At 42.8% G+C, this 13898-nt stretch overlaps 1 protein-coding gene across 1 annotated transcript in view; it reads right to left on the reverse strand.

Moving 5' to 3' along the window:
• TMPRSS13 (transmembrane serine protease 13) overlaps positions 1-8643 on the reverse strand; it is a 164496-nt gene extending 155853 nt beyond the window's left edge. The window contains exon 1 of the mRNA XM_077456863.1: positions 8134-8643. Coding sequence (XP_077312989.1) covers positions 8134-8148 — 15 coding nt within the window. The 5' untranslated portion in view covers positions 8149-8643. The remainder of the gene's footprint in view (positions 1-8133) is intronic.
• Between the last annotated feature and the right edge of the window lie 5255 nt (positions 8644-13898).

Consider the following 13898-nt stretch of genomic DNA (forward strand, 5'->3'; position numbering starts at 1 on the left):
GATCACAGCAGCACAAAAATCCAAGGAATTTGGAGATTTAGAGGAGGCTGAGAGCAATGGAAGGGATTTTCTGAGTTAAGATTACATACTTCAATACAATTTTTTAAACCGGAGTTTATTGCCACTTTAATTACTTTTAACAACACCTGTTGCATTTAAAAAAAAAAAAAAAAGGAGTATAACTTAGTCCCCACTAAACAGATTAAAGTGTTTGTAAAGGCTGATGTTTTTTTTACCTTCATGTAGTCTATTCATGAAGGTAAGAAACCTCCACTGTGCAGCATCCCTCCCAAGCCTCCCTTATACTTGCCTGAGCGACATCTTGATCCAGCGATGTGCACAAGAGCCTCGGCTCTCTGGTGACTCTCCCTGGGGACAGTCAATTACAGCCAGTGAGCCAATGAGGAGAGAGAGGGGGTGGGGCAAGCAGTGGCTCTGTGAGTGAATGGACACGAAGAGCCGTGGCTCAAGAACGAGCCTGCTTGGGTGAAACCATAGCATGCCGCTCGATCTGGGGGCACTCAGGAGGAGAGAGGGGCCAAGGGCGCCTGGCAACGGACCTAAGAAGTGGAGCATCAGGGCTGCTCTGTGCAAAATCACTGTACAGAGCAGGCGAATATGGCATGTTTGTTGTGGGATTTTTTTTTTTTTTTTTAAAGAAAGCCTTTAATATCACTAAATATAAATGTAGTAACCATTAACCAATTATTCCAGAACTAACTCAAAACACATGCCAAGCCGAACATATCTTAAATCTTTCAAGCATGGCAAATATTTAACAGATCACAAATGTATAAGAGAAAAGAAAGCTTCAAAGGCCAGAAACCTCTATCCTCAAGAACATCATCCCCTAATAATTACTCAGCTATCATTAAATTACTGTTGTAGCAGTAATTATGTCCTAACAATGTCCTCCTGATATACATTTGAAATAGCTAGTGTATCTCTGTAGAAAGGTACCTCGAAAGCCCCCTCTGCTAAACAATAAACATAATATTTTAATAGCTTGAAAGACAAAAGGACAGAGACCAACCTCATGTATATGCAGAACAAATTAGACTTATATTAGACTTTAAATACACAATTAGGCTTGAACTTCCAAAAGGTGAATACAAACATTAGCAGCGCTAATCGATCGACATTCAGATAAACATATAAAAGTCCTCCTTTGAGGTTCCACGAGTATGAAAGCTGTGAGCCTGTTCACAATCTGGGTTGAATAGCAAGAGATTGCTGTAATAATCCCAGTTCCCATCACCACACCCTGTGATAAAACCCCCAATGGGTAACGACTCACCAAATGACAGCAAAAGCCGAGCCTTATAGGTTCATATCTGTTTGTATCACAGTCTGTTGAAGGTCAAGCTCTTCACCTATATCAACTCGCCACCATGAAAGAGACACTCACATAATGTGATACTGTTATGATCATTTAAATCAATAAAAAAAAAAACCTTAATCCATTGCACTTGCAAAGATAAAAACATTCAAAAGCGTTTGACACCCTCTGATGAATTCTCCATGAAATAAATTAGGACATGTCCACGCGACTGATCCAGACATGACTGTGCCTCTCAACCCGGGAACTGCCTTGTTCCTTTCAAGGGAAGGGTGGTGAGGGTGTCTATGAACAGTAATTTTCAAGTCTTGCCACAGATTCTCAATTGGGTTTAGGTATGGACTTTAACTGGGCCATTCTAACATATGAATATGCTTTGATCTAAACCCTTTCATTGTAGCTCTGGCTGTATATTTAAGGGAAGTTGTCCTGCTGGAAGGTGAACCTCCGCCCCAGTCTCAAGTCTTTTGCAGACTCTAACAGATTTTCTTCTAAGATTGCCCTGTATATGGCTCCATCCATCTTCCCATCAACTCTGACCAGCTTTCCTGTCCCTGCTGAAGTAAAGCATCCCCACAACATGATGCTGCCACCACCATGTTTCATGGTGGGGATGGTGTGTTCAGGGTGATGCGCAGTGTTAGTTTTCCACCACATATAGCGTTTTGCTTTTAGGCCAAATAGTTAAATTTGGGTCTCATCTGACCAGGGCACCTTCTTCCACATTTTTTCTGTGTCCCCCACATGGCTTCTGGCAAACTGCAAATGGGACATCTTATGGCTTTCTTTCAACAACGGCTTTTTCTTGCCACTCTTCTATAAAGACCAGATTTGTGAAGTGCACGACTAATGGTTGTCCTGGGGACAGATTCTCCCACCTGAGCTGTGGATCTCTCCAGCTCCCCCAGAGTTACCATGGGCTCTTGGCTGCTTCTCTGATTAATACTCTCCTTGCCTGGCCTGTCAGTTTAGGTGGACGGCTATGTCTTGGTAGGTTTGCAGTTGTGCCAAACTCTTTCTAGTTTTGGATGATGGATTGAACAGTGCTTCATGAGATGTATGAGATGTTCAAAGTTTGGGATATTTTTTTTATAACCTAACCCTGCTTTAAACTTTTCAACAACTTTATCCCTGAGATGTCTGGTGTGTTCCTTGGCCTTTATGATGCTGTTTGTTCACTAACGTTCTCTAACAAACCTCAGAGGGCTTCACAGAACAGCTGTATTTATATTGAGATTAACTTACACACAGGCAGACTCTATTTACTAAATAGGTGACTTCAGAAGGTAATTTGTTCCACAAGATTTTAGTTAGGGTTATAAGAGTAAAGGGGGCTGAATACAAATGCACATCAAACTTTTCATTTATGTGTAAAAAAAATTGAAAACCATTTATCATTTACCTTCCACTTCACAATTATGTGCCACTTTGTGTTGGTCTATCACATATAAATAATAAAATAATATAAATAAATTTACGATTTTGCTTGTAACATGACAAAATGTGTAATTTTAAGGGGTACGAATACTTTTTCAAGACACTGTTTGTGTGTATGTATGTATATATATATATATATATATATATATATATATATATATATATATATATTCATATTTATTTATTAATTTTTATTTTTTATTGTAACTTTATTGTCTCCTTTTATATTGTAAAGTGTTGCATAAATTGTTGGCGCTATATACATCCTGAATAATAATAATATATAATTTTCAGTTCAAACAGAAAGAGGTACACCAGACTTCTGGTAGTTCTTAAGGTTCTCAGTAAATATTACCTCTATATGTGATTAAGAGATCGTCCTATACCCTCAGTCGAAAAATGGATAAAAGGCATAACATGTCCTTATCAAGGCTCCATACTTTTTGAGATAAAAAAAATCTTTATCAAACATGAACTAATTATGGCAAAGCAAAGATTAAACAACCTGAATTGACAACGCCTCCAAATATATTCTCCAAATATGAACTTTACCTGCCCAAGTCTTTCTCTTTTATAGCTAGTTAACCCCCCTGACGGTATTCCCGAGTCTGACTCGGGGTGGATTTTTTATACCAAGAGCGGTATCCCCGAGTCAGACTCGGGACAGCATCGCTGGATCCAGGAGGAGGATTACTTACCTTCTCCCTCGGATCCAGCGTTGTCTCCCCGCTGTACGAGCGAGCCGTGTCTCGCTCGATGCATTACATCACCGATCTCCGTGCCCTGCGAGCGTTGCGACGCACGGGCACGGAGATCGGCGCCAAATTCAAAAAGTGAAACAAACAGTAAACATACAGTATAATGTAATCTTACAGATTACATTGCTGTATGTAAATATTTCACATCCCCGTTGTCCCTAGTGGTCTGCCCAGTGTCCTGCATGCAGTTTTATATAATAAAAACTGTTCTTTATGCCTGGAAACTGGAGATTGCCCATAGCAACCAAAACTGTCACTGTACATCAAAAATGATTTTAGACCAGCTAGAAAACAGCGATAATAAATTAGAATCACTCGCAGAATTGAGCGATAGCGATTTGTGGGGAGATCCGTCATCAAATACTGAAAAGTAATGACAGTGACAATTCTGCAACTGAGCAAATTTCAGTGTTTTTGATTTGATTACATTATTGAATAATTTTTATTATTGTTATATTATTATTTGGTACAATTATTTATAATTATTTATTATATTATAATTTATGATTTAATTTTTCAAACTTTATTATACCCGGGATGTCTGCTGGACTCTGGTTTGGACAGATTTAAGTGAGTTATTCCTAAGAATTGCAGGACTACAATATAAAACGCCAAATTTTCATGCAAAATAATGGTACCGCTTTTAGCACCTAAAATCCGAAATAATCGTACCGCCAGGGAGGTTAATGATAGTTAACATATTTAATTACACTCCTCTTAAACCCCCACCCCGGTCAATATCTTGTCCACTGCTCACTATCCGTTTTCTTCTAACTTTCATTCTCATTTTTTTGTCCAACTTTTTAAAGGGTCCATTTGGACATCTTTTTGTTTGTCTTCATGTTTCTTGCCATAAAGATTAAAAGGAACACAAAAGTAGATTAAAGCACATTGCCGAAGCTTAGAAGGAAGTCAAATGCACCTGTCAATGAATTCTGAATGATCTCAGTTTATCCAACTGAACTCAAATGCAAGCAAAATGCACCTAAAAGTACATTGGGGTTTATTTACTAAAGCTGGAGCGTGCAAAATCTGGCTCACTTCTGCATATAAATGAATCCACTTCTAACCTCAGCTTGTTCAAATAGCTTTGGCAATAAAACCTGGAAGCTGGTTTCTATGCAGAAGTGAGCCTGATTTTTGTACTCCCAGCTTCAGTAAATAAGCCCCACTGTGATACCCATCAACAAGTCCAAGATTATTCATGGCAACCATAATAATGGTGCACAATACACATGTGCATAATTTTTTATAATATACTGTATATATGAAATTTAAATATTAAATAATAATTAATATATTTGTTATTATTAATAATTATTATAATATGTGTTTAGTTGTCTTTCTTTTTCATATTACCACTACTATTATCTACTGTTTAAACTTCACTGAAGATTAACTTTACTTGAATATGGCTAGTTGTAGTTGGTCACATTCATCTGAACTTCTGTACAGACAGATGACATGGCTCCCCAAATCATCACGGGCTGTGGAAACTTTACACTGGACTTCATGCAACTTGGATTCTGTGCCTCTCCACTCTTCTTCCAGACTCTGGGACCTTGATTTCCAATTGAAATGCAAAAGTTTCCACAGTCAGTGATGATTTGGGGAGCCTTGCCATCTGTTGGTATTGGTCCACTGTGTTTTATCAAGTCCAAAGTCAGCGCATCCCTCTAGCAGGAAATTCTAGAGGCCTTCATGCTTCCCTCTGCTGACCAGCTTTATGGAGATGCTGATTTCATTTTGCAGCAGGACTTGGCACCTGCCCATACTGCCAAAAGTACCAATACCTGGTTTAATGATCATGTTATCACTGTGCTTGATTGGCCAGCAAACTCGCCTGACCTAAACCCCATATGGGGTATTGTCAAGAGAAAGATAAGAGACACCAGACCCAACAATGCAGATGAGCTGAAGGCCGTTAGTAAAGCAACCTGGGCTTCCATAACACCTCAGCTATGGCACAGGCTGATCATCTCCATGCCACTCTGCATTGATGCAGTAAATCATGCAATAGCAGCCCTGACCATTATGATTGAGTATTGAGTGCATACTATAATGTGCATGGACATACTTTTCAGTAAGCATAAGTACCAATACCTTGTTAAATGATCATAGTATCACTGTGCTTGATTGGGTTTTCACTAGCTGCAAGCCATATTCATCAAAATTTTAAAAAGGAAATGCTTGAAATATATCACTCTGTTTGTAATGCACTTTTTGAATTGAATTACTGAAATAAATTACGCTTTTGATGATATCCTAATTTGTTGAGATGCACCGGTATATATTTTGCCTTTAATATTTCACATTGGGCCCTTTACCTCTTCAGCAATTACTTGTCTGACCTTTGTTAACCTCCTCCCTTGTCCTCAATGAGAAGTCATATAGGGCAGGCAGCACTAAACAGCAAGCCACAAGTTGATGAAACACAAGTCAGGGACCCAAATATTGTGTCCCAGGTGCCATTCTAAGGGGTATACCACTTCATGGCTTTGTTTTTTTAACCAGCATGTACTGCATATTACAGGATGGTAGATTTGGCATGTTTGTTTTACATAGTTAGTCAGGTTGAAGAAAAAAAGCATAGTCAAACTGGAAACCAACATATACAGGACCCTAAGCTCACAGTTTGTGCAGTGGAAGTCAAAAACAAAACAAACAAAAACAAAAACTTATAAATCATGATCCAATTTACCCAACAGAAAAGGGAAAAAAAACCTTCCTAATCCCCTAAGGCAATCAGATATTCCTCTGATCAATAATCTTTAAAAAAAAAAAAAAATAAAAAAAAAAATAACAAAATTACATCTGGCAATGCTTTTCTGTACAATGTATACTTTAAAGCTCAACTAGTCAATTTTTTTTGGGGGTAGAGAAAGAATTAGAATGTCTATAGATGACACGGGACAAGGAAATAGTGGATTTGATGTTACTGGGAAAGGGATATTTAGGCAAGATAAGGAATACACCATCTTAGAGAGAAGAGAGATAAACATAAAAAAGAAAAAAAGGTGAAGGGGTTACATTTTATTTATTTTTATTTTTTTTGTTATATGGTATTTTGAGTTAATGTAGTTGGATGAATGGAATAGAAGATAATAATATGGTCCCGTGTAAAAGACAAGGGAAAAGATACAGTAGAGGAAGAGACTTAAAGAATATAAATTTTAGTCCTTTGTTAGGGATACAGGATATTATGTACAGTTTTGTAGTAAAATATGTGAATGTATTATATGTGTATAGTTTGTTTATAAAACTAATAAAAAACGATTGAAAACAATTCACCCAACCAAAAAAAAACGAAATCCTTCCTAATCCCCTAAGGCAATCAGATATTCGTTGGATCAATAATCTTTAAAAAAAATAAATAAACAAAAATAAAACTAACAGTATTACATCTGGCAATGCTTTCCTGTACAATGTATACTTTAAAGCTCAACTAGTCAATTTTTTTTTGGGGTTGAGAAAGAATAAGCCCTTGTACACGTGGTCGGAGATTCCGACAACCAAATCCGTCAGAATAATTCCAGAAGAGGTCCGGAAGTGATGTTCCATACACACGGTCGGACTAAGTTGTCGGAAAATCCGATTGTATATAAAGTGATGACGTTATTTCGTTACGACGGGACTACGTTCAGGCTAGTAGCCAATAGCTTTGGTCTAGGAATTTGATCTGAGCATGCGTGGCACTTTGTCCATCGGAGTAGGCTACACATGATCGGAGTATGTCCGATAGGAGCATTTTGTCTGAAAATTTTACCGGAAAGTTGGAAAACTTGGTCCGTCGGATATTCCGACGGAAACAGTCCGAGGCGGACCAAATACAGTCAGAATATCCGACAAAACGGTCTGAATCTCCGACCGTGTGTACAAGGGCTTAGAGTGCCTATAGATGACAAGGAAATAGTGGATTGGATGGTACTGGGAAATGGATGTTTAGGCAATAGTAAAAACACAGACAGTTGTTTTAACTTGTACGCATTCTTTTACTAAAAAGGTGTTTTAGTTGTTTCTGTCCTTTTTTGGGAGAGCTCCCATAACCATTTATCTGCCCCATGGGACACCATGTCACCAAGATAATAAGTGAGCACAAAGCTCCCCTGTTGGGGGAGGGTTACTAACATGGTTAGACAGAGGTTCTATTGCTTTGTTGCTTTGTCCAGAACAAAATATAACTAATTTGGACTAGAGTTGGATTTTTCTTTAGTGGAACAACCAGCACAGAATTTTGGGAGTGCTCAAAATATGTAAGATATACTGTACATTCAGTATGCTTAATATCAGTATTAAAACGCATAGATATTTTTATAGGTAGTGCCAGGTTCAGTGAACTTGAATGCCTTAGCTGAATGGAAAATGTGTTCCTGAAAATCACTGAAAAATGTTAATATATCCAGAATACAAACAATACTGCTAAATACAACTACTTCAACCTTGTTAAACAACTCAGTCAGCTTTAAACACTGATGATACATTTTGCAAACATTTGCAGTTTTCCACTACATTATTGCTCAGGTATATGGTTTAGCCTGTACTATGATATATCAAGCATACAAAGTTAATAATAGCATTATCTGTAGGCAAAACACTTACCGGAGGATTAGCCATTGATGAAGCAGAGAGGGTCAGCAATGTACATGAAAGATCATTTCATTCCATTGACTTGTATATCTATCTTACTCAATAGGCGTGAGGTTGTTTCAACTTAATTCCTTTTTTTTATCTCATACAATACAATTTAGTATAATAAATACTCCAGTCCAGATTATGATGCCTCTCGTAGTTCTGTTCATGCAATAGTCCTCTTCAGGTTTGGAAATGTCTTTCTAAGTTAATGCCTCTATTGAAAGTAATACGGGGCTTTGTAAAGTATCAGGTAGCACTACTCGTCTTCGTTTTCCCAGGTTAATCTAAAGCCAGGTAATACCTTTCCATCGCTTAGTCATATGTTAAGTGTGTGTTGGGTAACTGTTCATTTGCCCGTTCAAGTTAGTACCAGTTCTTCACTGTGTAACCCCCTTCCTCTGTCCTGGGTACAACCTGTTCTCTTTCCTGTCTCGGCTATAGCCAGCTTTTAGTCTGTCCCAAGCAGCATCCTCGCTCTCCTCCCTCTTAGGTAATTGGGATCCTCTCCTCATTCCCTCCCAAACTCACTCAACCTGTCATACCAGCCTAGGCTGTAATCCAGCACTTGTCATCGCTCCACTGCTCTTGCTTCCTCCCTGTTCTTCTATGTGTGATTTTTACAACAGTTTTGGAAAACAAGGACAATCTGAGATATGTCTCCATGTGACCTTTAACGTGAACATGACTTGACTTAAAATATTTCAAAGATAACAAAAAATGTGACGTTGTTGTGCTTGCTAGTACTTATGCTAGTCTTTAGTTTGATCGCTATGTATCTCTAGGGCTTTTGGGATCCCAGGCCCAAGCTATCAGTGGGGCCTCAATATAAAGTGTCAGCTTTTTCTCCATCTTGGTGCTAATCCCACTTCCATCATTTAACTACCATATGCCACAGGATCTTTTCTGCCATCTGAGACTCAACTTGGGCAAAAGTAAGTATTCTATTTACTGTCTGGGTGATGATCTAAAACAGTGATTCTCAACCAGGGTTCCGTGGAAACCCTAGGGTTCCTCCAGAGGTTGCTAGGGGTTCCTTCAGTATTGGGCAATTTCTGCCTCTCGGATAAGTTCCCAGTGACACCATTGATCTTTTTAGCTATTTGTAAGGAGGTAATTCTTCCCAATGACCACAAGTGTAAGGACCATTCTTCCCACTGACCATCACACTATTGTATCATGAGTTGTAGATCTCAAATTTTTAGCAGGGGTTCCCCAAAACCGGGTTCCTTTGTGTTGAAAAAATTGAGAAAGGCTGATCTAAAAGGCTCCATGGGAATACAGGAAACAACTTGAATATTAACACGGGTAATTTGTGCTAACATTCGTGAAATTACATGTGCTTTTGGAAATACGTTGCTTTCACAAATGGCTGTGCCTGTTGGTTGTATACTTTGAAAACATACCTCATCATCTTTTGGAATGCTGAACCTGAGGAAATTACTGTAATAGTTTGTGAGACTCATATTTGTATGCGTGCCTGTTCTTTGGAAACTTTCTTTTCTCAAGAAACTGGAGGACTATATCTGATAATTTTGTTACTTGGCAGCCAAGGGTATTCTATTTGTTATTCTAAGGCCGCGTACACACGCGCGGACTGTTTGCCCAACCTTGTTCGTCAAACAGTTTCGGCAAACAGTCCGCTCAAAATTTACATGAGCGGACTTGCCCACACACGAGCGGACTGTTTCAGCAAACTGTTTGCTCAACTTTTGAAATGAACGGACTCGCCCACGTAAGGAGGAGGCAAATCCGCCCATTTCGAGCGCGTGTACAGGTAGGCGGGGCCCGCGAAGGAGACGTTGCGGGCTCCGCCGCCTGGAATGGGCTTAAAGGGGAACCCCAACGCCGAAAAAAATCGGCGTGGGGGTTCCCCCAAAGTCCACACCAGACCCTTGTCCGAGCACGCTACCCGGCCGGCCAGGAAAGGGGGGCGAGCGAGCGCGCCCCCCCTCCTGAGCCGTACCAGGCCGCGTGCCCTCAACATGGGGGGTGCCTTGGGGAAGGGGGGGCCGCGCGGCCCCCCCACCCCAAAGCACCTTGTCCCCATGTTGATGAGGACAAGGGCCTCTTCCCGACAACCCTGGCCGTTGGTTGTCGGGGTCTGCGGGCGGGGGGCTTATCGGAATCCGGGAGCCCCCTTTAAGAAGGGGGCCCCCGGATACCGGCCCCCCACCCTATGTGAATGAGTATGGGGTACAATGTACCCCTACCCATTCACCTGTGAAATAAAGTACAAAAAAAAAACACAACACAGGGGAAAAAATATTTTATTGCACAGCTCCGGGGGTCTTCCGTCTTCGGGGGTCTTCTCGCCGGACTCCTCCGCTATCTGTGTGTAGCTCTTTTACTAGCGGAGGAGTCCGGCTTTCTTCCTCCCCGCCGCCGGCCTCTTCTCCCGACTTCGGGGGTCTTGTCCCCCTCTTCGGTTCTTCTGCCGGGCCACCGCGCCTTCTTGTAGCTCTTTTACAGGCGGTGGCCCGGTCTTCTGTCGCCGCTGTCGTCGCCGCCGCCTTCCGTTCTTGTTCTTCTTCTTGTTCTTCTTCTTCTTCTCCTGGAGATGTTGACTCGACGAGCTCTCCGGCCGGAATGCCAGGGACACGCTCCGCTGCCACTTATATAGTGACAATGGGGCGGTGTCACATGGTATATGTCACATGGGTTGGTCACATGGTGACCCCGCCCCCTTACGATGTCATAGTCCCCATGTGACATCAACCCATGTGACCAACCCATGTGACATATACCATGTGACACCGCCCCATTGTCACTATATAAGTGGCAGCGGAGCGTGTCCCTGGCATTCCGGCCGGAGAGCTCGTCGAGTCAACATCTCCAGGAGAAGAAGAAGAAGAACAAGAAGAAGAACAAGAACGGAAGGCGGCGGCGGCGGCGACGACAGCGGCGACAGAAGACCGGGCCACCGCCTGTAAAAGAGCTACAAGAAGGCGCGGTGGCCCGGCAGAAGAACCGAAGAGGGGGACAAGACCCCCGAAGTCGGGAGAAGAGGCCGGCGGCGGGGAGGAAGAAAGCCGGACTCCTCCGCTAGTAAAAGAGCTACACACAGATAGCGGAGGAGTCCGGCGAGAAGACCCCCGAAGACGGAAGACCCCCGGAGCTGTGCAATAAAATATTTTTTCCCCTGTGTTGTGTTTTTTTTTTGTACTTTATTTCACAGGTGAATGGGTAGGGGTACATTGTACCCCATACTCATTCACATAGGGTGGGGGGCCGGTATCCGGGGGCCCCCTTCTTAAAGGGGGCTCCCGGATTCCGATAAGCCCCCCGCCCGCAGACCCCGACAACCAACGGCCAGGGTTGTCGGGAAGAGGCCCTTGTCCTCATCAACATGGGGACAAGGTGCTTTGGGGTGGGGGGGCCGCGCGGCCCCCCCTTCCCCAAGGCACCCCCCATGTTGAGGGCACGCGGCCTGGTACGGCTCAGGAGGGGGGCGCGCTCGCTCGCCCCCCTTTCCTGGCCGGCCGGGTAGCGTGCTCGGACAAGGGTCTGGTGTGGACTTTGGGGGAACCCCCACGCCGATTTTTTTCGGCGTTGGGGTTCCCCTTTAAGCCCATTCCAGGCGGCGGAGCCCGCGACGTCTCCTTCGCGGGCCCCGCCTACCTGTACACGCGCTCGAAATGGGCGGACTTTCCGAGCGGGAACAGTCCGCTCATTTCGAAAGTACAGCGGACAGGCCCACACACGGGCGGACTGTTCGCTCAAACACAGTTTCAGCGGACAGTTTTACGGAATTTCCGAAAGACTTTGTCCGTCCAACTGTCCGCTGAAACTGTCCGCTGAAAGCCCACACACGGGCGGACTGTCCGCCCAAACACTGTTCAGCGGACAAGGTTGGGCGAACAGTCCGCCCGTGTGTACGCGGCCTAAGTCTGGGAAAACTATTGTGATAGCATCATTAACCTCCCTGGCGGTATGATTCAGTCTGGATTTAGGTGCTGAAAGCGGTACAATTATTTTGCATGGAAATTTGGCATTTTATATTGTAGTCCTGTAATTCTTAGGAATAACTCTCTTAAAGTGGTTGTAAACCCTTACAAACCACTTTGACCTACAGGTAAGCCTAGATTAAGGCTTACCTGTAGGTCCAAGCAATATCTCCTAAACCTATATGGTTTAGGAGATATTTGCCCGAAAATGGGCACCGCTGTCTACGGCGCATGTGCCGTAGACAGCGGCGCGCAGGCGCACTAAACGCGGCAAGTCCAAGAATGGAGCTGCCTAATTTGTCGACTCCCGTGCGCATGCGCGGGAGTGACGTCACCGCGGCTTCGCCGAATGACAGCGGCGGAGCTGCGAGACGCGACTCCCGTGCGCATGCGCGGGAGTGACGTCATCGCGGCTTCGCCGCTGTCATTCGGCGGAGCTGCGAGACGCCACCAGCAAGATGGATGCGGCGGACTACAGGGGACAGCAGCGACTTCGCTGGCTCCTGTGTCAGGTAAGTGACACATAATGAGCTACTATGCGATGCATAGTAGTCCATTATGCTTTACCTTTGCAGGGAAAAAAAGAGGAAGTAAACCCATCAGGGTTTACTTCCTCTTTAAATCTGTTCAAACCAGAGTCTAGTAGACACCCCGGGTATGATAAAGTTTATAATATAATAAATAATAATAAAAATTATTCAATAATGTAATCAAATCCTAAAACACTGAAAAAGGGACACTTTTTGGTTGCTATGGACAATCTCCAAATTTCAGGCAGAAAAAACTGTATTTATAATATAAGTGCATGCAGGGCACTGGACAGACCACTAGGGACAAAGGGTGTGTGTATTTTTTAATACAGTACTGTAATCTGTAAGATTACAGTACTGTGTGTGTTTTGTGTCTTTTTACTTTTTTGAATTTACCGCCGTTCTCCGCTCCCGTGCGCCGTAACGTCGCAGGGAACGGAGCTCGGCGGCGTTCGGCACTGTGAATCGAGCGGAGGACATCGCTGGATCCAGGGGACAAGGTAAGTAACTTCTCCCTGTGTCCTCCCTGTATCCAACGATGCGATCCTGAGTCTGGCTCGGGGTTAACGCTCCTGTTAGTAAAATCCCAACCCGAGCCAGACTGGGGATTACCGCCAGGGAGGCTAGCTAACAATCAACAAGAGTGATTGTAAATTTGGGATATGGCCTTCACATGAATCTGTGTATGCGAGTTTGTCTAAGGTGTTGCCTTATGAGGAGTTTATGAGTAATCTCCATTAGCAACTGGGAATATTTGTATTATAGATGTAGATATTAGTATAAGAAATAAAGAAGTAGTTTAGCTTAACCTGCACAGATGGTTTGATGTACAGGAACAGACGTCTGGTCAGCGTATATAATTCAATTAACAATACCTTTGTCTCACAGGTATGCTAAGTGTGGGTGTGAGGGAGATGTCCTGCTGTTTACCTAATGTAATAATCAAAACCCACGAACAGATACCATTTGGGGTGTGTAGTCGGTACGGAGCCGAATTCATTTGCTAGATAAAGGCTTGTGTATTCTTCCGTGCTAATCAACCATTTATCCATTTTAAAGGGTGGTTGATATGCTTAAAATATTTCTTTGATCTGTTCAGGAATGGACAATTTACCCCGGCTGGGACTATGCATAGTTAAGTGTCCTATTCAAGAGCAAACTTCCTCTTTAATTAAGTGGGCTTCAGACTAATTATCGCTAACCAATCAGTGTGGTCCTATGCAAGTCAATGAGAGATGGCCCTTTTTAAGGGGACCCC

Source organism: Lithobates pipiens, unplaced genomic scaffold, assembly GCF_037356315.1.
Source record: "Lithobates pipiens isolate NorthernLeopardFrog02 unplaced genomic scaffold, aLitPip1_a1.2 Scaffold_27, whole genome shotgun sequence".
Taxonomy (NCBI): Eukaryota; Metazoa; Chordata; class Amphibia; order Anura; family Ranidae; genus Lithobates; species Lithobates pipiens.